Genomic DNA, 25,452 nt, shown 5'->3' on the forward strand with positions numbered 1-25,452 from the left:
TACTCCAGAGCTGCACTCACTATTCTGCTGGTGCAGTCACTGTGTACATACATTACTGATACTGAGTTACCTCCTGTATTATACTCCAGAGCTGCACTGTCACTGTGTACATACATTACATTACTGATCCTGAGTTACCTCCTGTAATATACTCCAGAGCTGCACTCACTATTCTGCTGGTACAGTCACTGTGTACATACATTACATTACTGATCCGGAGTTACATCCTGTATTTACCCCAGAGCTGCACTCACTATTCTGCTGGTGCAGTCACTGTGTACATACATTACATTACTGATCCTGAGTTACATCCTGTATTATACTCCAGAGCTGCACTCACTATTCTGCTGGTGCAGTCACTGTGTACATACATTACATTACTGATCCTGAGTTACATCCTGTATTATACTCCAGAGCTGCACTCACTATTCTACTGGTGCAGTCACTGTGTATATACATTACATTACTGATCCTGAGTTACCTCCTGTATTATCCTCCAGAGCTGCACTCACTATTCTGCTGGTGCAGTCACGGTGTACATACATTACATTACTGATCCTGAGTTACATCCTGTATTATACTCCAGAGCTGCACTCACTATTCTGCTGGTGCAGTCACTGTGTACATACATTACTGATCCTGAGTTATATCCTGTATTATACTCCAGAGCTGCACTCACTATTCTGCTGGTGCAGTCACTGTGTACATACATTACATTACTGATCCTGAGTTATATCCTGTATTATACTCCAGAGCTGCACTCACTATTCTGCTGGTGTAGTCACTGTGTACATACATTACATTACTGATCCTGAGTTATATCCTGTATTATACTCCAGAGCTGCACTCCCTATTCTGCTGGTGCAGTCACTGTGTACATACATTACTGATCCTGAGTTACATCCTGTATTATACTCCAGAGCAGCACTCACTATTCAGTTGGTGCAGTCACTGTATACATACATTACATTACTGATCCTGAGTTACATCCTGTATTATCCTCCAGAGCTGCACTCACTATTCTGCTGGTGCAGTCACTGTGTACATACATTACATTACTGATCCTGAGTTACCTCCTGTATTATCCTCCAGAGCTGCACTCACTATTCTGCTTCTGCAGTCACAGTGTACATACATTACATTACTGATCCTGAGTTACACCCTGTATTATACTCCAGAGCTGCACTCACTATTCTGCTGGTGCAGTCACTGTGTACATACATTACATTACTGATCCTGAGTTACCTCCTGTATTATACTCCAGAGCTGCACTCACTATTCTGCTTCTGCAGTCACAGTGTACATACATTACATTACTGATCCTGAGTTACACCCTGTATTATACTCCAGAGCAGCACTCACTATTCTGCTGGTGCAGTCACTGTACACATACATTACATTACTGATCCTGAGTTACATCCTGTATTATACTCCAGAGCTGCACTCACTATTCTGCTGGTGCAGTCACTGTGTACATACATTACATTACTGATCCTGAGTTACATCCTGTATTATACTCCAGAGCTGCACTCACTATTCTACTGGTGCAGTCACTGTGTACATACATTACATTACTGATCCTGAGTTACATCCTGTATTATCCTCCAGAGCTGCACTCACTATTCTGCTGTGCAGTCACTGTGTACATACATTACTGATCCTGAGTTACCTCCTGTATTATACTCCAGAGCTGCACTCACTATTCTGCTGGTGCAGTCACTGTGTACATACATTACATTACTGATCCTGAGTTACCTCCTGTATTATACTCCAGAGCTGCACTCACTATTCTGCTGTGCAGTCACTGTGTACATACATCACATTACTGATCCTGAGTTACCTCCTGTATTATACTCCAGAGCTGCACTCACTATTCTGCTGGTACAGTCACTGTGTACATACATTACATTACTGATCCGGAGTTACATCCTGTATTATACCCCAGAGCTGCACTCACTATTCTGCTGGTGCAGTCACTGTGTACATACATTACATTACTGATCCTGAGTTACATCCTGTATTATACTCCAGAGCTGCACTCACTATTCTGCTGGTGCAGTCACTGTGTACATACATTACATTACTGATCCTGAGTTACATCCTGTATTATACTCCAGAGCTGCACTCACTATTCTGCTGGTGCAGTCACTGTGTACATACATTACATTACTGATCCTGAGTTACATCCTGTATTATACTCCAGAGCTGCACTCACTATTCTGCTGGTGCAGTCACTGTGTACATACATTACATTACTGATCCTGAGTTACCTCCTGTATTATACTCCAGAGCTGCACTCACTATTCTGCTGTGCAGTCACTGTGTACATACATTACATTACTGATCCTGAGTTATCTCCTGTATTATACTCCAGAGCTGCATTCACTATTCTGCTGGTGCAGTCACTGTGTACATACATTACATTACTGATCCTGAGTTACATCCTGTATTATACCCCAGAGCTGCACTCACTATTCTGCTGTGCAGTCACTGTGTACATACATTACTGATCCTGAGTTACCTCCTGTATTATACTCCAGAGCTGCACTCACTATTCTGCTGGTGCAGTCACTGTGTACATACATTACATTACTGATCCTGAGTTACCTCCTGTATTATACTCCAGAGCTGCACTCACTATTCTGCTTCTGCAGTCACAGTGTACATACATTACATTACTGATCCTGAGTTACACCCTGTATTATACTCCAGAGCTGCACTCACTATTCTGCTGGTGCAGTCACTGTGTACATACATTACATTACTGATCCTGAGTTACATCCTGTATTATACTCCAGAGCTGCACTCACTATTCTACTGGTGCAGTCACTGTGTACATACATTACATTAGTGATCCTGAGTTACATCCTGTATTATACTCCAGAGCTGCACTCACTATTCTGCTGGTGCAGTCACTGTGTACATACATTACATTACTGATCCTGAGTTACCTCCTGTATTATACCCCAGAGCTGCACTCACTATTCTGCTGGTGCAGTCACTGTGTACATACATTACTGATCCTGAGTTACATCCTGTATTATACTCCAGAGCTGCACTCACTATTCTGCTGGTGCAGTCACTGTGTACATACATTACTGATCCTGAGTTACCTCCTGTATTATACTCCAGAGCTGCACTCACTATTCTGCTGTGCAGTCACTGTGTACATACATTACATTACTGATCCTGAGTTACCTCCTGTATTATACTCCAGAGCTGCACTCACTATTCTGCTGGTACAGTCACTGTGTACATACATTACATTACTGATCCGGAGTTACATCCTGTATTTACCCCAGAGCTGCACTCACTATTCTGCTGGTGCAGTCACTGTGTACATACATTACATTACTGATCCTGAGTTACATCCTGTATTATACTCCAGAGCTGCACTCACTATTCTGCTGGTGCAGTCACTGTGTACATACATTACATTACTGATCCGGAGTTACATCCTGTATTATACTCCAGAGCTGCACTCACTATTCTGCTGGTGCAGTCACTGTGTACATACATTACATTACTGATCCTGAGTTACATCCTGTATTATACTCCAGAGCTGCACTCACTATTCTGCTGGTGCAGTCACTGTGTACATACATTACATTACTGATCCTGAGTTACCTCCTGTATTATACTCCAGAGCTGCACTCACTATTCTGCTGGTGCAGTCACTGTGTACATACATTACATTACTGATCCTGAGTTATCTCCTGTATTATACTCCAGAGCTGCATTCACTATTCTGCTGGTGCAGTCACTGTGTACATACATTACATTACTGATCCTGAGTTACATCCTGTATTATACCCCAGAGCTGCACTCACTATTCTGCTGTGCAGTCACTGTGTACATACATTACTGATCCTGAGTTACCTCCTGTATTATACTCCAGAGCTGCACTCACTATTCTGCTGGTGCAGTCACTGTGTACATACATTACATTACTGATCCTGAGTTACCTCCTGTATTATACTCCAGAGCTGCACTCACTATTCTGCTGGTGCAGTCACTGTGTACATACATTAAATTACTGATCCTGAGTTACATCCTGTATTATACTCCAGAGCTGCACTCACTATTCTGCTGGTGCAGTCACTGTGTACATACATCACTGATCCTGAGTTACATCCTGTATTATACTCCAGAGCTGCACTCACTATTCTGCTGGAGCAGTCACTGTGTACATACATTACATTACTGATACCGAGTTACCTCCTGTATTATACTCCAGAGCTGCACTCACTATTCTGCTGGTGCAGTCACTGTGTACATACATTACATTACTGATCCTGAGTTACATCCTGTATTATACTCCAGAGCTGCACTCACTATTCTGCTGGTGCAGTCACTGTGTACATACATTACATTACTGACCCTGAGTTACATCCTGTATTATACCCCAGAGCTGCACTCACTATTCTGCTGGTGTAGTCACTGTGTACATACATTACATTACTGATCCTGAGTTACCTCCTGTATTATATACTCCAGAGCTGCACTCACTATTCTGCTGGTGTAGTCACTGTGTACATACATTACATTACTGATCCTGAGTTACCTCCTGTATTATATACTCCAGAGCTGCACTCACTATTCTGCTGGTGTAGTCACTGTGTACATACATTACATTACTGATCCTGAGTTACATCCTGTATTATACTCCACAGCTGCACTCACTATTCTGCTGGTGCAGTCACTGTGTACATACATTACATTACTGATCCTGAGTTACCTCCTGTATTATATACTCCAGAGCTGCACTCACTATTCTGCTGGTGCAGTCACTGTGTACATACATTACATTACTGATCCTAAGTTACATCCTGTATTATACTCCAGAGCTGCACTCACTATTCTGCTGGTGCAGTCACTGTGTACATACATTACATTACTGATCCTGAGTTACCTCCTGTATTATACCCCAGAGATGCACTCACTATTCTGCTGGTGCAGTCACTGTGTACATACATTACAGATCCTAAGCTACATCCTGTATTATACTCCAGAGCTGCACTCTTCTGCTGGTGCAGTCCCTGTGTACATACATTACATTACTGATCCTGAGTTACCTCCTGTATTATCCTCCAGAGCTGCACTCACTATTAAGCTGGTGCAGTCACTGTGTACATACATTACATTACTGATCCTGAGCAACATCCTGTAATATACTCCAGAGCTGCACTCACTATTCCGCTGGTGCAGTCACTGTGTACATACATTACATTACTGATCCTGAGCTACATCCTGTATTATACTCCAGAGCTGCACTCACTATTCTGCTGGTGCAGTCACCGTGTACATACATTACTGATCCTGAGCTACATCCTGTATTATACTCCAGAGCTGCACTCACTATTCTGCTGGTGCAGGCACTGTGTACATACATTACACTACTGATCCTGAGTTACCTCCTGTATTATCCTCCAGAGCTGCACTCACTATTCTGCTGGTGCAGTCACTGTGTACATACATAACTGATCCTGAGTTACCTCCTGTATTATACTCGAGAGCTGCACTCACTATTCTGCTGGTGCAGTCACTGTGTACATACATTACATTACTGATCCTGAGTTACCTCCTGTATTATACTCCAGAGCTGCACTCACTATTCTGCTGGTGCAGTCACTGTGTACATACATTACTGATCCTGAGTTACATCCTGTATTATACTCCAGAGCTGCACTCACTATTCTGTTGGTGCAGTCACTGTGTACATACATTACATTACTGATCCTGAGCTACATCCTGTATTATATTCCAGAGCTGCACTCACTATTCTGCTGGTGCAGTCACTGTGTACATACATTACTGATCCTGAGCTACATCCTGTATTATACTCCAGAGCTGCACTCACTATTCTGCTGGTGCAGTCACTGTGTACATACATTACATTACTGATCCTGAGTTACATCCTGCATTATACTCCAGAGCTGCACTCACTATTCTGCTGGTGCAGTCACTGTGTACATTACTGATCCAGAGTTACCTCCTGTATTATACTCCAGAGCTGCACTCACTATTCTGCTGGTGCAGTCACTGTGTACATTACTGATCCTGAGTTACATCCTGTATTATACTCCAGAGCTGCACTCACTATTCTGCTGGTGCAGTCACTGTGTACATACATTACATTACTGATCCTGAGTTACCTCCTGTATTATACTCCAGAGCTGCACTCACTATTCTGCTGGTGCAGTCACTGTGTACATACATTACTGATCCTGAGTTACATCCTGTATTATACTCCAGAGCTGCACTCACTATTCTGTTGGTGCAGTCACTGTGTACATACATTACATTACTGATCCTGAGCTACATCCTGTATTATACTCCAGAGCTGCACTCACTATTCTGCTGGTGCAGTCACTGTGTACATACATTACTGATCCTGAGCTACATCCTGTATTATACTCCAGAGCTGCACTCACTATTCTGCTGGTGCAGTCACTGTGTACATACATTACATTACTGATCCTGAGTTACATCCTGCATTATACTCCAGAGCTGCAGTCACTATTCTGCTGGTGCAGTCACTGTGTACATACATTACATTACGGATCCTGAGTTACCTCCTGTATTATACTCCAGAGCTGCACTCACTATTCTGCTGGTGCAGTCACTGTGTACATACATTACATTACTGATCCTGAGTTACATCCTGTATTATACTCCAGAGCTGCACTCACTATTCTGCTGGTGCAGTCACTGTGTACATACATTACATTACTGACCCTGAGTTACATCCTGTATTATACTCCAGAGCTGCACTCACTATTCTGCTGGTGCAGTCAATGTGTACATACATTACATTACTGATCCTGAGTTACATCCTGTATTATACCCCAGAGCTGCACTCACTATTCTGCTGGTCCAGTCACTGTGTACATACATTACATTACTGATCCTGAGCTACATCCTGTATTATACTCCAGAGCTGCTCTCACTATTCTGCTGGTGCAGTCACTGTGTACATACATTACATTACTGATCCTGAGCTACATCCTGTATTATACTCCAGAGCTGCTCTCACTATTCTGCTCGTGCAGTCACTGTGTATATACATTACATTACTGATCCTGAGTTACCTCCTGTATTATCCTCCAGAGCTGCACTCACTATTCTGCTGGTGCAGTCACTGTGTACATACATTACATTACTGACCCTGAGTTACATCCTGTATTATACTCCAGAGCTGCACTCACTATTCTGCTGGTGCAGTCAATGTGTACATACATTACATTACTGATCCTGAGTTACATCCTGTATTATACCCCAGAGCTGCACTCACTATTCTGCTGGTCCAGTCACTGTGTACATACATTACATTACTGATCCTGAGCTACATCCTGTATTATACTCCAGAGCTGCACTCACTATTCTGCTGGTGCAGTCACTGTGTACATACATTACATTACTGACCCTGAGTTACCTCCTGTATTATACCCCAAAGCTGCACTCACTATTCTGCTGGTGCAGTCACTGTGTACATACATTACTGATCCTGAGTTACATCCTGTATTATACTCCAGAGCTGCACTCGCTATTCTGCTGGTGCAGTCACTGTGTACATACATTACATTACTGATCCTGAGTCACATCCTGTATTATACTGCAGAGCTGCACTCACTATTCTGCTCGTGCAGTCACTGTGTATATACATTACATTACTGATCCTGAGTTACCACCTGTATTATCCTCCAGAGCTGCACTCACTATTCTGCTGGTGCAGTCACTGTGTACATACATTACATTACTGATCCTGAGTTACATCCTGTATTATACTCCAGAGCTGCACTCACTATTCTGCTGGTGCAGTCACCGTGTACATACATTACTGATCCTGAGCTACATCCTGTATTATACTCCAGAGCTGCACTCACTATTCTACTGATGCAGTCACTGTGTACATACATTACATTACTGATCCCGAGTTACCTCCTGTATTAAACTCCAGAGCTGCACTCACTATTCTGCTGGTGCAGTCACTGTGTACATACATTACTGATCCTGAGTTACATCCTGTATTATACTCCAGAGCTGCACTCACTATTCTGCTGTGCAGTCACTGTGTACATACATTACATTACTGATCCCGAGTTACCTCCTGTATTATACTCCAGAGCTGCTCTCACTATTCTGCTGGTGCAGTCACTGTGTACATACATTACATTACTGATCCTGAGTTACATCCTGTATTATACCCCAGAGCTGCACTCACTATTCTGCTGTGCAGTCACTGTGTACATACATTACATTACTGATCCTGAGTTACCTCCTGTATTATACTCCAGAGCTGCACTCACTATTCTGCTGGTGCAGTCACTGTGTACATACATTACATTACTGATCCCGAGTTACATCCTGTATTATACTCCAGAGCTGCACTCACTATTCTGCTGGTGCAGTCACTGTGTACATACATTACTGATCCTGAGTTACATCCTGTATTATACTCCAGAGCTGCACTCACTATTCTGCTGGTGCAGTCACTGTGTACATACATTACATTACTGATCCTGAGTTACCTCCTGTATTATACTCCAGAGCTGCACTCACTATTCTGCTGGTGCAGTCACTGTGTACATACATTACTGATCCTGAGTTACATCCTGTATTATACCCCAGAGCTGCACTCACTATTCTGCTGTGCAGTCACTGTGTACATACATTACATTACTGATCCCGAGTTACATCCTGTATTATACTCCAGAGCTGCACTCACTATTCTGCTGGTGCAGTCACTGTGTACATACATTACTGATCCTGAGTTACATCCTGTATTATACCCCAGAGCTGCACTCACTATTCTGCTGTGCAGTCACTGTGTACATACATTACTGATCCTGAGTTACCTCCTTTATTATACTCCAGAGCTGCACTCACTATTCTGCTGGTGCAGTCACTGTGTACATACATTACATTACTGATCCTGAGTTACATCCTGTATTATACTCCAGAGCTGCACTCACTATTCTGCTTCTGCAGTCACAGTGTACATACATTACATTACTGATCCTGAGTTACATCCTGTATTATACTCCAGAGCTGCACTCACTATTCTACTGGTGCAGTCACTGTGTACATACATTACATTAGTGATCCTGAGTTACATCCTGTATTATACTCCAGAGCTGCACTCACTATTCTGCTGGTGCAGTCACTGTGTACATACATTACATTACTGATCCTGAGTTACCTCCTGTATTATACCCCAGAGCTGCACTCACTATTCTGCTGGTGCAGTCACTGTGTACATACATTACTGATCCTGAGTTACATCCTGTATTATACTCCAGAGCTGCACTCACTATTCTGCTGGTGCAGTCACTGTGTACATACATTACTGATCCTGAGTTACCTCCTGTATTATACTCCAGAGCTGCACTCACTATTCTGCTGTGCAGTCACTGTGTACATACATTACATTACTGATCCTGAGTTACCTCCTGTATTATACTCCAGAGCTGCACTCACTATTCTGCTGGTACAGTCACTGTGTACATACATTACATTACTGATCCGGAGTTACATCCTGTATTTACCCCAGAGCTGCACTCACTATTCTGCTGGTGCAGTCACTGTGTACATACATTACATTACTGATCCTGAGTTACATCCTGTATTATACTCCAGAGCTGCACTCACTATTCTGCTGGTGCAGTCACTGTGTACATACATTACATTACTGACCCTGAGTTACATCCTGTATTATACTCCAGAGCTGCACTCACTATTCTGCTGGTGCAGTCAATGTGTACATACATTACATTACTGATCCTGAGTTACATCCTGTATTATACCCCAGAGCTGCACTCACTATTCTGCTGGTCCAGTCACTGTGTACATACATTACATTACTGATCCTGAGCTACATCCTGTATTATACTCCAGAGCTGCACTCACTATTCTGCTGGTGCAGTCACTGTGTACATACATTACATTACTGACCCTGAGTTACCTCCTGTATTATACCCCAGAGCTGCACTCACTATTCTGCTGGTGCAGTCACTGTGTACATACATTACTGATCCTGAGTTACATCCTGTATTATACTCCAGAGCTGCACTCGCTATTCTGCTGGTGCAGTCACTGTGTACATACATTACATTACTGATCCTGAGTCACATCCTGTATTATACTGCAGAGCTGCACTCACTATTCTGCTCGTGCAGTCACTGTGTATATACATTACATTACTGATCCTGAGTTACCACCTGTATTATCCTCCAGAGTTGCACTCACTATTCTGCTGGTGCAGTCACTGTGTACATACATTACATTACTGATCCTGAGTTACATCCTGTATTATACTCCAGAGCTGCACTCACTATTCTGCTGGTGCAGTCACCGTGTACATACATTACTGATCCTGAGCTACATCCTGTATTATACTCCAGAGCTGCACTCACTATTCTACTGATGCAGTCACTGTGTACATACATTACATTACTGATCCTGAGTTACCTCCTGTATTATACTCCAGAGCTGCACTCACTATTCTGCTGGTGCAGTCAGTGTACATACATTACTGATCCTGAGTTACATCCTGTATTATACTCCAGAGCTGCACTCACTATTCTGCTGTGCAGTCACTGTGTACATACATTACATTACTGATCCCGAGTTACCTCCTGTATTATACTCCAGAGCTGCTCTCACTATTCTGCTGGTGCAGTCACTGTGTACATACATTACATTACTGATCCTGAGTTACATCCTGTATTATACCCCAGAGCTGCACTCACTATTCTGCTGTGCAGTCACTGTGTACATACATTACATTACTGATCCTGAGTTACCTCCTGTATTATACTCCAGAGCTGCACTCACTATTCTGCTGGTGCAGTCACTGTGTACATACATTACATTACTGATCCTGAGTTACCTCCTGTATTATACTCCAGAGCTGCACTCACTATTCTGCTGGTGCAGTCACTGTGTACATACATTACTGATCCTGAGTTACATCCTGTATTATACCCCAGAGCTGCACTCACTATTCTGCTGTGCAGTCACTGTGTACATACATTACATTACTGATCCCGAGTTACATCCTGTATTATACTCCAGAGCTGCACTCACTATTCTGCTGGTGCAGTCACTGTGTACATACATTACTGATCCTGAGTTACATCCTGTATTATACCCCAGAGCTGCACTCACTATTCTGCTGTGCAGTCACTGTGTACATACATTACATTACTGATCCTGAGTTACCTCCTTTATTATACTCCAGAGCTGCACTCACTATTCTGCTGGTGCAGTCACTGTGTACATACATTACATTACTGATCCTGAGTTACATCCTGTATTATACTCCAGAGCTGCACTCACTATTCTGCTTCTGCAGTCACAGTGTACATACATTACATTACTGATCCTGAGTTACACCCTGTATTATACTCCAGAGCTGCACTCACTATTCTGCTGGTGCAGTCACTGTGTACATACATTACATTACTGATCCTGAGTTACATCCTGTATTATACTCCAGAGCTGCACTCACTATTCTACTGGTGCAGTCACTGTGTACATACATTACATTAGTGATCCTGAGTTACATCCTGTATTATACTCCAGAGCTGCACTCACTATTCTGCTGGTGCAGTCACTGTGTACATACATTACTGATCCTGAGTTACCTCCTGTATTATACCCCAGAGCTGCACTCACTATTCTGCTGGTGCAGTCACTGTGTACATACATTACTGATCCTGAGTTACATCCTGTATTATACTCCAGAGCTGCACTCACTATTCTGCTGGTGCAGTCACTGTGTACATACATTACTGATCCTGAGTTACCTCCTGTATTATACTCCAGAGCTGCACTCACTATTCTGCTGTGCAGTCACTGTGTACATACATTACATTACTGATCCTGAGTTACCTCCTGTATTATACTCCAGAGCTGCACTCACTATTCTGCTGGTACAGTCACTGTGTACATACATTACATTACTGATCCGGAGTTACATCCTGTATTTACCCCAGAGCTGCACTCACTATTCTGCTGGTGCAGTCACTGTGTACATACATTACATTACTGATCCTGAGTTACATCCTGTATTATACTCCAGAGCTGCACTCACTATTCTGCTGGTGCAGTCACTGTGTACATACATTACATTACTGATCCTGAGTTACATCCTGTATTATACTCCAGAGCTGCACTCACTATTCTGCTGGTGCAGTCACTGTGTACATACATTACATTACAGATCCTGAGTTACATCCTGTATTATACTCCAGAGCTGCACTCACTATTCTGCTGGTGCAGTCACTGTGTACATACATTACATTACTGATCCTGAGTTACCTCCTGTATTATACTCCAGAGCTGCACTCACTATTCTGCTGGTGCAGTCACTGTGTACATACATTACATTACTGATCCTGAGTTATCTCCTGTATTATACTCCAGAGCTGCATTCACTATTCTGCTGGTGCAGTCACTGTGTACATACATTACATTACTGATCCTGAGTTACATCCTGTATTATACCCCAGAGCTGCACTCACTATTCTGCTGTGCAGTCACTGTGTACATACATTACATTACTGATCCTGAGTTACCTCCTGTATTATACTCCAGAGCTGCACTCACTATTCTGCTGGTGCAGTCACTGTGTACATACATTAAATTACTGATCCTGAGTTACATCCTGTATTATACTCCAGAGCTGCACTCACTATTCTGCTGGTGCAGTCACTGTGTACATACATCACTGATCCTGAGTTACATCCTGTATTATACTCCAGAGCTGCACTCACTATTCTGCTGGAGCAGTCACTGTGTACATACATTACATTACTGATACTGAGTTACCTCCTGTATTATACTCCAGAGCTGCACTCACTATTCTGCTGGTGCAGTCACTGTGTACATACATTACATTACTGATCCGGAGTTACATCCTGTATTATACTCCAGAGCTGCACTCACTATTCTGCTGGTGCAGTCACTGTGTACATACATTACATTACTGACCCTGAGTTACATCCTGTATTATACCCCAGAGCTGCACTCACTATTCTGCTGGTGTAGTCACTGTGTACATACATTACATTACTGATCCTGAGTTACCTCCTGTATTATATACTCCAGAGCTGCACTCACTATTCTGCTGGTGCAGTCACTGTGTACATACATTACATTACTGATCCTGAGTTACATCCTGTATTATACTCCACAGCTGCACTCACTATTCTGCTGGTGCAGTCACTGTGTACATACATTACATTACTGATCCTGAGTTACCTCCTGTATTATATACTCCAGAGCTGCACTCACTATTCTGCTGGTGCAGTCACTGTGTACATACATTACAGATCCTAAGCTACATCCTGTATTATACTCCAGAGCTGCACTCACTATTCTGCTGGTGCAGTCCCTGTGTACATACATTACATTACTGACCCTGAGTTACCTCCTGTATTATCCTCCAGAGCTGCACTCACTATTAAGCTGGTGCAGTCACTGTGTACATACATTACATTACTGATCCTGAGCAACATCCTGTAATATACTCCAGAGCTGCACTCACTATTCCGCTGGTGCAGTCACTGTGTACATACATTACTGATCCTGAGCTACATCCTGTATTATACTCCAGAGCTGCACTCACTATTCTGCTGGTGCAGTCACCGTGTACATACATTACTGATCCTGAGCTACATCCTGTATTATACTCCAGAGCTGCACTCACTATTCTGCTGGTGCAGGCAATGTGTACATACATTACACTACTGATCCTGAGTTACCTCCTGTATTATCCTCCAGAGCTGCACTCACTATTCTGCTGGTGCAGTCACTGTGTACATACATAACTGATCCTGAGTTACCTCCTGTATTATACTCGAGAGCTGCACTCACTATTCTGCTGGTGCAGTCACTGTGTACATACATTACTGATCCTGAGTTACCTCCTGTATTATACTCCAGAGCTGCACTCACTATTCTGCTGGTGCAGTCACTGTGTACATACATTACTGATCCTGAGTTACATCCTGTATTATACTCCAGAGCTGCACTCACTATTCTGTTGGTGCAGTCACTGTGTACATACATTACATTACTGATCCTGAGCTACATCCTGTATTATACTCCAGAGCTGCACTCACTATTCTGCTGGTGCAGTCACTGTGTACATACATTACTGATCCTGAGCTACATCCTGTATTATACTCCAGAGATGCACTCACTATTCTGCTGGTGCAGTCACTGTGTACATTACTGATCCTGAGTTACATCCTGCATTATACTCCAGAGCTGCACTCACTATTCTGCTGGTGCAGTCACTGTGTACATTACTGATCCAGAGTTACCTCCTGTATTATACTCCAGAGCTGCACTCACTATTCTGCTGGTGCAGTCACTGTGTACATTACTGATCCTGAGTTACATCCTGTATTATACTCCAGAGCTGCACTCACTATTCTGCTGGTGCAGTCACTGTGTACATACATTACGGATCCTGAGTTACCTCCTGTATTATACTCCAGAGCTGCACTCACTATTCTGCTGGTGCAGTCACTGTGTACATACATTACATTACTGATCCTGAGTTACATCCTGTATTATACTCCAGAGCTGCACTCACTATTCTGCTGGTGCAGTCACTGTGTACATACATTACATTACTGACCCTGAGTTACATCCTGTATTATACTCCAGAGCTGCACTCACTATTCTGCTGGTGCAGTCAATGTGTACATACATTACATTACTGATCCTGAGTTACATCCTGTATTATACCCCAGAGCTGCACTCACTATTCTGCTGGTCCAGTCACTGTGTACATACATTACTGATCCTGAGCTACATCCTGTATTATACTCCAGAGCTGCTCTCACTATTCTGCTGGTGCAGTCACTGTGTACATACATTACATTACTGATCCTGAGCTACATCCTGTATTATACTCCAGAGCTGCTCTCACTATTCTGCTCGTGCAGTCACTGTGTATATACATTACATTACTGATCCTGAGTTACCTCCTGTATTATCCTCCAGAGCTGCACTCACTATTCTGCTGGTGCAGTCACTGTGTACATACATTACATTACTGACCCTGAGTTACATCCTGTATTATACTCCAGAGCTGCACTCACTATTCTGCTGGTGCAGTCAATGTGTACATACATTACATTACTGATCCTGAGCTACATCCTGTATTATACTCCAGAGCTGCACTCACTATTCTGCTGGTGCAGTCACTGTGTACACACATTACATTACTGACCCCGAGTTACCTCCTGTATTATACCCCAGAGCTGCACTCACTATTCTGCTGGTGCAGTCACTGTGTACATACATTACTGATCCTGAGTTACATCCTGTATTATACTCCAGAGCTGCACTCGCTATTCTGCTGGTGCAGTCACTGTGTACATACATTACATTACTGATCCTGAGTCACATCCTGTATTATACTGCAGAGCTGCACTCACTATTCTGCTCGTGCAGTCACTGTGTATATACATTACATTACTGATCCTGAGTTACCACCTGTATTATCCTCCAGAGTTGCACTCACTATTCTGCTGGTGCAGTCACTGTGTACATACATTACATTACTGATCCTGAGTTACATCCTGTATTATACTCCAGAGCTGCACTCACTATTCTGCTGGTGCAGTCACCGTGTACATACATTACTGATCCTGAGCTACATCCTGTATTATACTCCAGAGCTGCACTCACTATTCTACTGGTGCAGTCACTGTGTACATACATTACATTACTGATCCTGAGTTACCTCCTGTATTATACTCCAGAGCTGCACTCACTATTCTGCTGGTGCAGTCACTGTGTACATACATTACTGATCCTGAGTTACATCCTGTATTATACTCCAGAGCTGCACTCACTATTCTGCTGTGCAGTCACTGTGTACATACATTACATTACTGATCCCGAGTTACCTCCTGTATTATACTCCAGAGCTGCTCTCACTATTCTGCTGGTGCAGTCACTGTGTACATACATTACATTACTGATCCTGAGTTACATCCTGTATTATACCCCAGAGCTGCACTCACTATTCTGCTGTGCAGTCACTGTGTACATACATTACTGATCCTGAGTTACCTCCTGTATTATACTCCAGAGCTGCACTCACTATTCTGCTGGTGCAGTCACTGTGTACATACATTACATTACTGATCCCGAGTTACATCCTGTATTATACTCCAGAGCTGCACTCACTATTCTGCTGGTGCAGTCACTGTGTACATACATTACTGATCCTGAGTTACATCCTGTATTATACTCCAGAGCTGCACTCACTATTCTGCTGGTGCAGTCACTGTGTACATACATTACATTACTGATCCTGAGTTACCTCCTGTATTATACTCCAGAGCTGCACTCACTATTCTGCTGGTGCAGTCACTGTGTACATACATTACTGATCCTGAGTTACATCCTGTATTATACCCCAGAGCTGCACTCACTATTCTGCTGTGCAGTCACTGTGTACATACATTACATTACTGATCCCGAGTTACATCCTGTATTATACTCCAGAGCTGCACTCACTATTCTGCTGGTGCAGTCACTGTGTACATACATTACTGATCCTGAGTTACATCCTGTATTATACCCCAGAGCTGCACTCACTATTCTGCTGTGCAGTCACTGTGTACATACATTACATTACTGATCCTGAGTTACCTCCTTTATTATACTCCAGAGCTGCACTCACTATTCTGCTGGTGCAGTCACTGTGTACATACATTACATTACTGATCCTGAGTTACATCCTGTATTATACTCCAGAGCTGCACTCACTATTCTACTGGTGAAGTCACTGTGTATATACATTACTGATCCTGAGTTACATCCTGTATTATACTCCAGAGCTGCACTCACTATTCTGCTGGAGCAGTCACTGTGTACATACATTACATTACTGATCCTGAGTTACATCCTGTATTATACTCCAGAGCTGCACTCACTATTCTGCTGGTGCAGTCACTGTGTACATACATTACATTACTGATCCTGAGTTACCTCCTGTATTATACCCCAGAGCTGCACTCACTATTCTGCTGGTGCAGTCACTGTGTACATACATTACATTACTGATCCTGAGTTACATCCTGTATTATACTCCAGAGCTGCACTCACTATTCTGCTGGTGCAGTCACTGTGTACATACATTACATTACTGATCCTGAGTTACCTCCTGTATTATACTCCAGAGCTGCACTCACTATTCTGCTGGTGCAGTCACTGTGTACATACATTACTGATCCTGAGTTACATCCTGTATTATACCCCAGAGCTGCACTCACTATTCTGCTGGTGCAGTCACTGTGTACATACATTACTGATCCTGAGTTACATCCTGTATTATACTCCAGAGCTGCACTCACTATTCTGCTGGAGCAGTCACTGTGTACATACATTACATTACTGATCCTGAGTTACCTCCTGTATTATACTCCAGAGCTGCACTCACTATTCTGCTGGTGCAGTCACTGTGTACATACATTACATTACTGATCCTGAGTTACATCCTGTATTATACCCCAGAGCTCCCCTCACTATTCTGCTGGTGCAGTCACTGTGTACATACATTACATTACTGATCCTGAGTTACCTCCTGTATTATACTCCAGAGCTGCACTCACTATTCTGCTGGTGCAGTCACTGTGTACATACATTACTGATCCTGAGTTACATCCTGTATTATACTCCAGAGCTGCACTCACTATTCTGCTGTGCAGTCACTGTGTACATACATTACATTACTGATCCTGAGTTACCTCCTGTATTATACTCCAGAGCTGCACTCACTATTCTGCTGGTGCAGTCACTGTGTACATACATTACATTACTGATCCTGAGTTACATCCTGTATTATACCCCAGAGCTGCACTCACTATTCTGCTGTGCAGTCACTGTGTACATACATTACTGATCCTGAGCTACATCCTGTATTATACTCCAGAGCTGCTCTCACTATTCTGCTGGTGCAGTCACTGTGTACATACATTACATTACTGATCCTGAGCTACATCCTGTATTATACTCCAGAGCTGCTCTCACTCTTCTGCTCGTGCAGTCACTGTGTATATACATTACATTACTGATCCTGAGTTACCTCCTGTATTATCCTCCAGAGCTGCACTCACTATTCTGCTGGTGCAGTCACTGTGTACATACATTACATTACTGACCCTGAGTTACATCCTGTATTATACTCCAGAGCTGCACTCACTATTCTGCTGGTGCAGTCAATGTGTACATACATTACATTACTGATCCTGAGTTACATCCTGTATTATACCCCAGAGCTGCACTCACTATTCTGCTGGTCCAGTCACTGTGTACATACATTACTGATCCTGAGCTACATCCTGTATTATACTCCAGAGCTGCACTCACTATTCTGCTGGTGCAGTCACTGTGTACATACATTACATTACTGATCCTGAGTTACATCCTGTATTATACCCCAGAGCTCCCCTCACTATTCTGCTGGTGCAGTCACTGTGTACATACATTACATTACTGATCCTGAGTTACATCCTGTATTATACTCCAGAGCTGCACTCACTATTCTGCTGGTGCAGTCACCGTGTACATACATTACTGATCCTGAGCTACATCCTGTATTATACTCCAGAGCTGCACTCACTATTCTACTGGTGCAGTCACTGTGTACATACATTACATTACTGATCCTGAGTTACCTCCTGTATTATACTCCAGAGCTGCACTCACTATTCTGCTGGTGCAGTCACTGTGTACATACATTACTGATCCTGAGTTACATCCTGTATTATACTCCAGAGCTGCACTCACTATTCTGCTGTGCAGTCACTGTGTACATACATTACATTACTGATCCCGAGTTACCTCCTGTATTATACTCCAGAGCTGCTCTCACTATTCTGCTGGTGCAGTCACTGTGTACATACATTACATTACTGATCCTGAGTTACATCCTGTATTATACCCCAGAGCTGCACTCACTATTCTGCTGTGCAGTCACTGTGTACATACATTACATTACTGATCCTGAGTTACCTCCTGTATTATACTCCAGAGCTGCACTCACTATTCTGCTGGTGCAGTCACTGTGTACATACATTACTGATCCTGAGTTACATCCTGTATTATACCCCAGAGCTGCACTCACTATTCTGCTGTGCAGTCACTGTGTACATACATTACATTACTGATCCCGAGTTACATCCTGTATTATACTCCAGAGCTGCACTCACTATTCTGCTGGTGCAGTCACTGTGTACATACATTACTGATCCTGAGTTACATCCTGTATTATACCCCAGAGCTGCACTCACTATTCTGCTGTGCAGTCACTGTGTACATACATTACATTACTGATCCTGAGTTACCTCCTTTATTATACTCCAGAGCTGCACTCACTATTCTGCTGGTGCAGTCACTGTGTATATACATTACTGATCCTGAGTTACATCCTGTATTATACTCCAGAGCTGCACTCACTATTCTGCTGGAGCAGTCACTGTGTACATACATTACATTATTGATCCTGAGTTACATCCTGTATTATACTCCAGAGCTGCACTCACTATTCTGCTGGTGCAGTCACTGTGTACATACATTACATTACTGATCCTGAGTTACCTCCTGTATTATACCCCAGAGCTGCACTCACTATTCTGCTGGTGCAGTCACTGTGTACATACATTACATTACTGATCCTGAGTTACATCCTGTATTATACTCCAGAGCTGCACTCACTATTCTGCTGGTGCAGTCACTGTGTACATACATTACATTACTGATCCTGAGTTACATCCTGTATTATACTCCAGAGCTGCACTCACTATTCTGCTGGTGCAGTCACTGTGTACATACATTACATTACTGATCCTGAGTTACATCCTGTATTATACTCCAGAGCTGCACTCACTATTCTGCTGGTGCAGTCACTGTGTACATACATTACTGATCCTGAGTTACCTCCTGTATTATACTCCAGAGCTGCACTCACTATTCTGCTGTGCAGTCAATGTGTACATACATTACATTACTGATCCTGAGTTACCTCCTGTATTATACTCCAGAGCTGCACTCACTATTCTGCTGGTGCAGTCACTGTGTACATACATTACTGATCCTGAGTTACATCCTGTATTATACCCCAGAGCTGCACTCACTATTCTGCTGGTGCAGTCACTGTGTACATACATTACTGATCCTGAGTTACATCCTGTATTATACTCCAGAGCTGCACTCACTATTCTGCTGGAGCAGTCACTGTGTACATACATTACATTACTGATCCTGAGTTACCTCCTGTATTATACTCCAGAGCTGCACTCACTATTCTGCTGGTGCAGTCACTGTGTACATACATTACATTACTGATCCTGAGTTACATCCTGTATTATACCCCAGAGCTCCCCTCACTATTCTGCTGGTGCAGTCACTGTGTACATACATTACATTACTGATCCTGAGTTACCTCCTGTATTATACTCCAGAGCTGCACTCACTATTCTGCTGGTGCAGTCACTGTGTACATACATTACTGATCCTGAGTTACATCCTGTATTATACTCCAGAGCTGCACTCACTATTCTGCTGTGCAGTCACTGTGTACATACATTACATTACTGATCCTGAGTTACCTCCTGTATTATACTCCAGAGCTGCACTCACTATTCTGCTGGTGCAGTCACTGTGTACATACATTACATTACTGATCCTGAGTTACATCCTGTATTATACCCCAGAGCTGCACTCACTATTCTGCTGTGCAGTCACTGTGTACATACATTACATTACTGATCCTGAGTTACCTCCTGTATTATACTCCAGAGCTGCACTCACTATTCTGCTGGTGCAGTCACTGTGTACATACATTACATTACTGATCCCGAGTTACATCCTGTATTATACTCCAGAGCTGCACTCACTATTCTGCTGGTGCAGTCACTGTGTACATACATTACATTACTGATCCTGAGTTACATCCTGTATTATACTCCAGAGCTGCACTCACTATTCTGCTGGTGCAGTCACTGTGTACATACATTACATTACTGATCCTGAGTTACCTCCTGTATTATACTCCAGAGCTGCACTCACTATTCTGCTGGTGCAGTCACTGTGTACATACATTACTGATCCTGAGTTACATCCTGTATTATACCCCAGAGCTGCACTCACTATTCTGCTGTGCAGTCACTGTGTACATACATTACATTACTGATCCTGAGTTACCTCCTGTATTATACTCCAGAGCTGCACTCACTATTCTGCTGGTGCAGTCACTGTGTACATACATTACATTACTGATCCTGAGTTACATCCTGTATTATACTCCAGAGCTGCACTCACTATTCTGCTGGTGCAGTCACTGTGTACATACATTACATTACTGATCCTGAGTTACATCCTGTATTATACTCCAGAGCTGCACTCACTATTCTGCTGGTGCAGTCACTGTGTACATACATTACATTACTGATCCTGAGTTACCTCCTGTATTATACTCCAGAGCTGCACTCACTATTCTGCTGGTGCAGTCACTGTGTACATACATTACTGATCCTGAGTTACATCCTGTATTATACCCCAGAGCTGCACTCACTATTCTGCTGTGCAGTCACTGTGTACATACATTACATTACTGATCCTGAGTTACCTCCTTTATTATACTCCAGAGCTGCACTCACTATTCTGCTGGTGCAGTCACTGTGTACATACATTACATTACTGATCCTGAGTTACATCCTGTATTATACTCCAGAGCTGCACTCACTATTCTGCTGGTGCAGTCACTGTGTACATACATTACTGATCCTGAGTTACCTCCTGTATTATACTCCAGAGCTGCACTCACTATTCTGCTGTGCAGTCAATGTGTACATACATTACATTACTGATCCTGAGTTACCTCCTGTATTATACTCCAGAGCTGCACTCACTATTCTGCTGGTGCAGTCACTGTGTACATACATTACTGATCCTGAGTTACATCCTGTATTATACCCCAGAGCTGCACTCACTATTCTGCTGGTGCAGTCACTGTGTACATACATTACTGATCCTGAGTTACATCCTGTATTATACTCCAGAGCTGCACTCACTATTCTGCTGGAGCAGTCACTGTGTACATACATTACATTACTGATCCTGAGTTACCTCCTGTATTATACTCCAGAGCTGCACTCACTATTCTGCTGGTGCAGTCACTGTGTACATACATTACATTACTGATCCTGAGTTACATCCTGTATTATACCCCAGAGCTCCCCTCACTATTCTGCTGGTGCAGTCACTGTGTACATACATTACATTACTGATCCTGAATTACCTCCTGTATTATACTCCAGAGCTGCACTCACTATTCTGCTGGTGCAGTCACTGTGTACATACATTACTGATCCTGAGTTACATCCTGTATTATACTCCAGAGCTGCACTCACTATTCTGCTGGTGCAGTCACTGTGTACATACATTACATTACTGATCCTGAGTTACATCCTGTATTATACCCCAGAGCTGCACTCACTATTCTGCTGTGCAGTCACTGTGTACATACATTACTGATCCTGAGTTACCTCCTGTATTATACTCCAGAGCTGCACTCACTATTCTGCTGGTGCAGTCACTGTGTACATACATTACATTACTGATCCCGAGTTACATCCTGTATTATACTCCAGAGCTGCACTCACTATTCTGCTGGTGCAGTCACTGTGTACATACATTACATTACTGATCCTGAGTTACATCCTGTATTATACTCCAGAGCTGCACTCACTATTCTGCTGGTGCAGTCACTGTGTACATACATTACATTACTGATCCTGAGTTACCTCCTGTATTATACTCCAGAGCTGCACTCACTATTCTGCTGGTGCAGTCACTGTGTACATACATTACTGATCCTGAGTTACATCCTGTATTATACCCCAGAGCTGCACTCACTATTCTGCTGTGCAGTCACTGTGTACATACATTACATTACTGATCCTGAGTTACCTCCTGTATTATACTCCAGAGCTGCACTCACTATTCTGCTGGTGCAGTCACTGTGTACATACATTACATTACTGATCCTGAGTTACATCCTGTATTATACTCCAGAGCTGCACTCACTATTCTGCTGGTGCAGTCACTGTGTACATACATTACATTACTGATCCTGAGTTACATCCTGTATTATACTCCAGAGCTGCACTCACTATTCTGCTGGTGCAGTCACTGTGTACATACATTACATTACTGATCCTGAGTTACCTCCTGTATTATACTCCAGAGCTGCACTCACTATTCTGCTGGTGCAGTCACTGTGTACATACATTACTGATCCTGAGTTACATCCTGTATTATACCCCAGAGCTGCACTCACTATTCTGCTGTGCAGTCACTGTGTACATACATTACATTACTGATCCTGAGTTACCTCCTTTATTATACTCCAGAGCTGCACTCACTATTCTGCTGGTGCAGTCACTGTGTACATACATTACATTACTGATCCTGAGTTACATCCTGTATTATACTCCAGAGCTGCACTCACTATTCTACTGGTGAAGTCACTGTGTATATACATTACTGATCCTGAGTTACATCCTGTATTATACTCCAGAGCTGCACTCACTATTCTGCTGGAGCAGTCACTGTGTACATACATTACATTACTGATCCTGAGTTACCTCCTGTATTATACCCCAGAGCTGCACTCACTATTCTGCTGGTGCAGTCACTGTGTACATACATTACATTACTGATCCTGAGTTACATCCTGTATTATACTCCAGAGCTGCACTCACTATTCTGCTGGTGCAGTCACTGTGTACATACATTACTGATCCTGAGTTACATCCTGTATTATACTCCAGAGCTGCACTCACTATTCTGCTGGTGCAGTCACTGTGTACATACATTACTGATCCTGAGTTACCTCCTGTATTATACTCCAGAGCTGCACTCACTATTCTGCTGTGCAGTCACTGTGTACATACATTACATTACTGATCCTGAGTTACCTCCTGTATTATACTCCAGAGCTGCACTCACTATTCTGCTGGTGCAGTCACTGTGTACATACATTACATTACTGATCCTGAGTTACATCCTGTATTATACTCCAGAGCTGCACTCACTATTCTGCTGGTGCAGTCACTGTGTACATACATTACTGATCCTGAGTTACCTCCTGTATTATACCCCAGAGCTGCACTCACTATTCTGCTGGTGCAGTCACTGTGTATATACATTATATTACTGATCCTGAGTTACCTCCTGTATTATACTCCAGAGCTGCACTCACTATTCTGCTGGTGCAGTCACTGTGTACATACATTACATTACTGATCCTGAGTTACATCCTGTATTATACTCCACAGCTGCACTCACTATTCTGCTGGTGCAGTCACTGTGTACATACATTACATTAGTGATCCTGAGTTACATCCTGTATTATACTCCAGAGCTGCACTCACTATTCTGCTTGTGCAGTCACTGTGTACATACATTACATTACTGATCCTGAGTTACATCCTGTATTATACTCCAGAGCTGCACTCACTATTCTGCTGGTGCAGTCACTGTGTACATACATTACATTACTGATCCTGAGTTACCTCCTGTATTATACTCCAGAGCTGTACTCACTATTCTGCTGGTGCAGTCACTGTGTACATACATTACATTACTGATCCTGAGTTACATCCTGTATTATACCCCAGAGCTGCACTCACTATTCTGCTTGTGCAGTCACTGTGTACATACATTACATTACTGATCCTGAGTTACATCCTGTATTATACTCCAGAGCTGCACTCACTATTCTGCTTGTGCAGTCACTGTGTACATACATTACATTACTGATCCTGAGTTACATCCTGTATTATACTCCAGAGCTGCACTCACTATTCTGCTGTGCAGTCACTGTGTACATACATTACATTACTGATCCTGAGTTACATCCTGTATTATACTCCAGAGCTGCACTCACTATTCTGCTGGTGCAGTCACTGTGTACATACATTACATTACTGATCCTGTATTATACTCCAGAGCTGCGCTCACTATTCTGCTGTGCAGTCACTGTATAGACATTACAGGTACATGCCAGTGACTTTGTCGCACAGACACTTCCTCAGGGGATAGGCGACGGTTCCCAGCACGTGACGTGGGGCTGACACTACTGTGCGCCTTTTCCCTCACACCGGGAGATATTACAGCGACTCTATACATAGTGAGTGTCGTCCGGCAGAGTCTGCCCCGTAGTCCGGCACCGGGCGCTCATTACCGGGCCGCAGGCTGACATCCCGGTACTGCCTCTTCCTCTCCCGCTCGGCCGCGCTCAGCTCGGTGAAGCTCCGCTCCAGCACCACAGAAGCCGCCATGTTTCCTGAGCGGCAGCCGCGCGCTACTTGAATGGGGGCGGGACCTGCCGCGCAAAGGTTTCCCCTGGCGCAG

The 25,452-nt window shown here is 43.2% G+C and overlaps 1 protein-coding gene across 2 annotated transcripts in view; it reads right to left on the reverse strand.

Annotated features, from left to right (window-relative positions):
- Nucleotides 1–25,452, reverse strand: part of NUP160 (nucleoporin 160) — a 59,402-nt gene extending 33,950 nt beyond the window's left edge. Inside the window, exon 1 of one of the 2 annotated variants that reach the window (XM_073658987.1) lies at nucleotides 25,283–25,452. In XM_073658987.1, the coding sequence (XP_073515088.1) occupies nucleotides 25,283–25,379 (97 nt within the window). In that variant the 5' untranslated portion in view covers nucleotides 25,380–25,452. The remainder of the gene's footprint in view (nucleotides 1–25,282) is intronic. The other variant, XM_073658988.1, reaches the window with a different exon arrangement.

This window comes from Phyllobates terribilis, unplaced genomic scaffold (genome assembly GCF_046119375.1).
Source record: "Phyllobates terribilis strain yellow unplaced genomic scaffold, ASM4611937v1 Scaffold_13__5_contigs__length_258822181, whole genome shotgun sequence".
NCBI lineage: Eukaryota > Metazoa > Chordata > Amphibia > Anura > Dendrobatidae > Phyllobates > Phyllobates terribilis.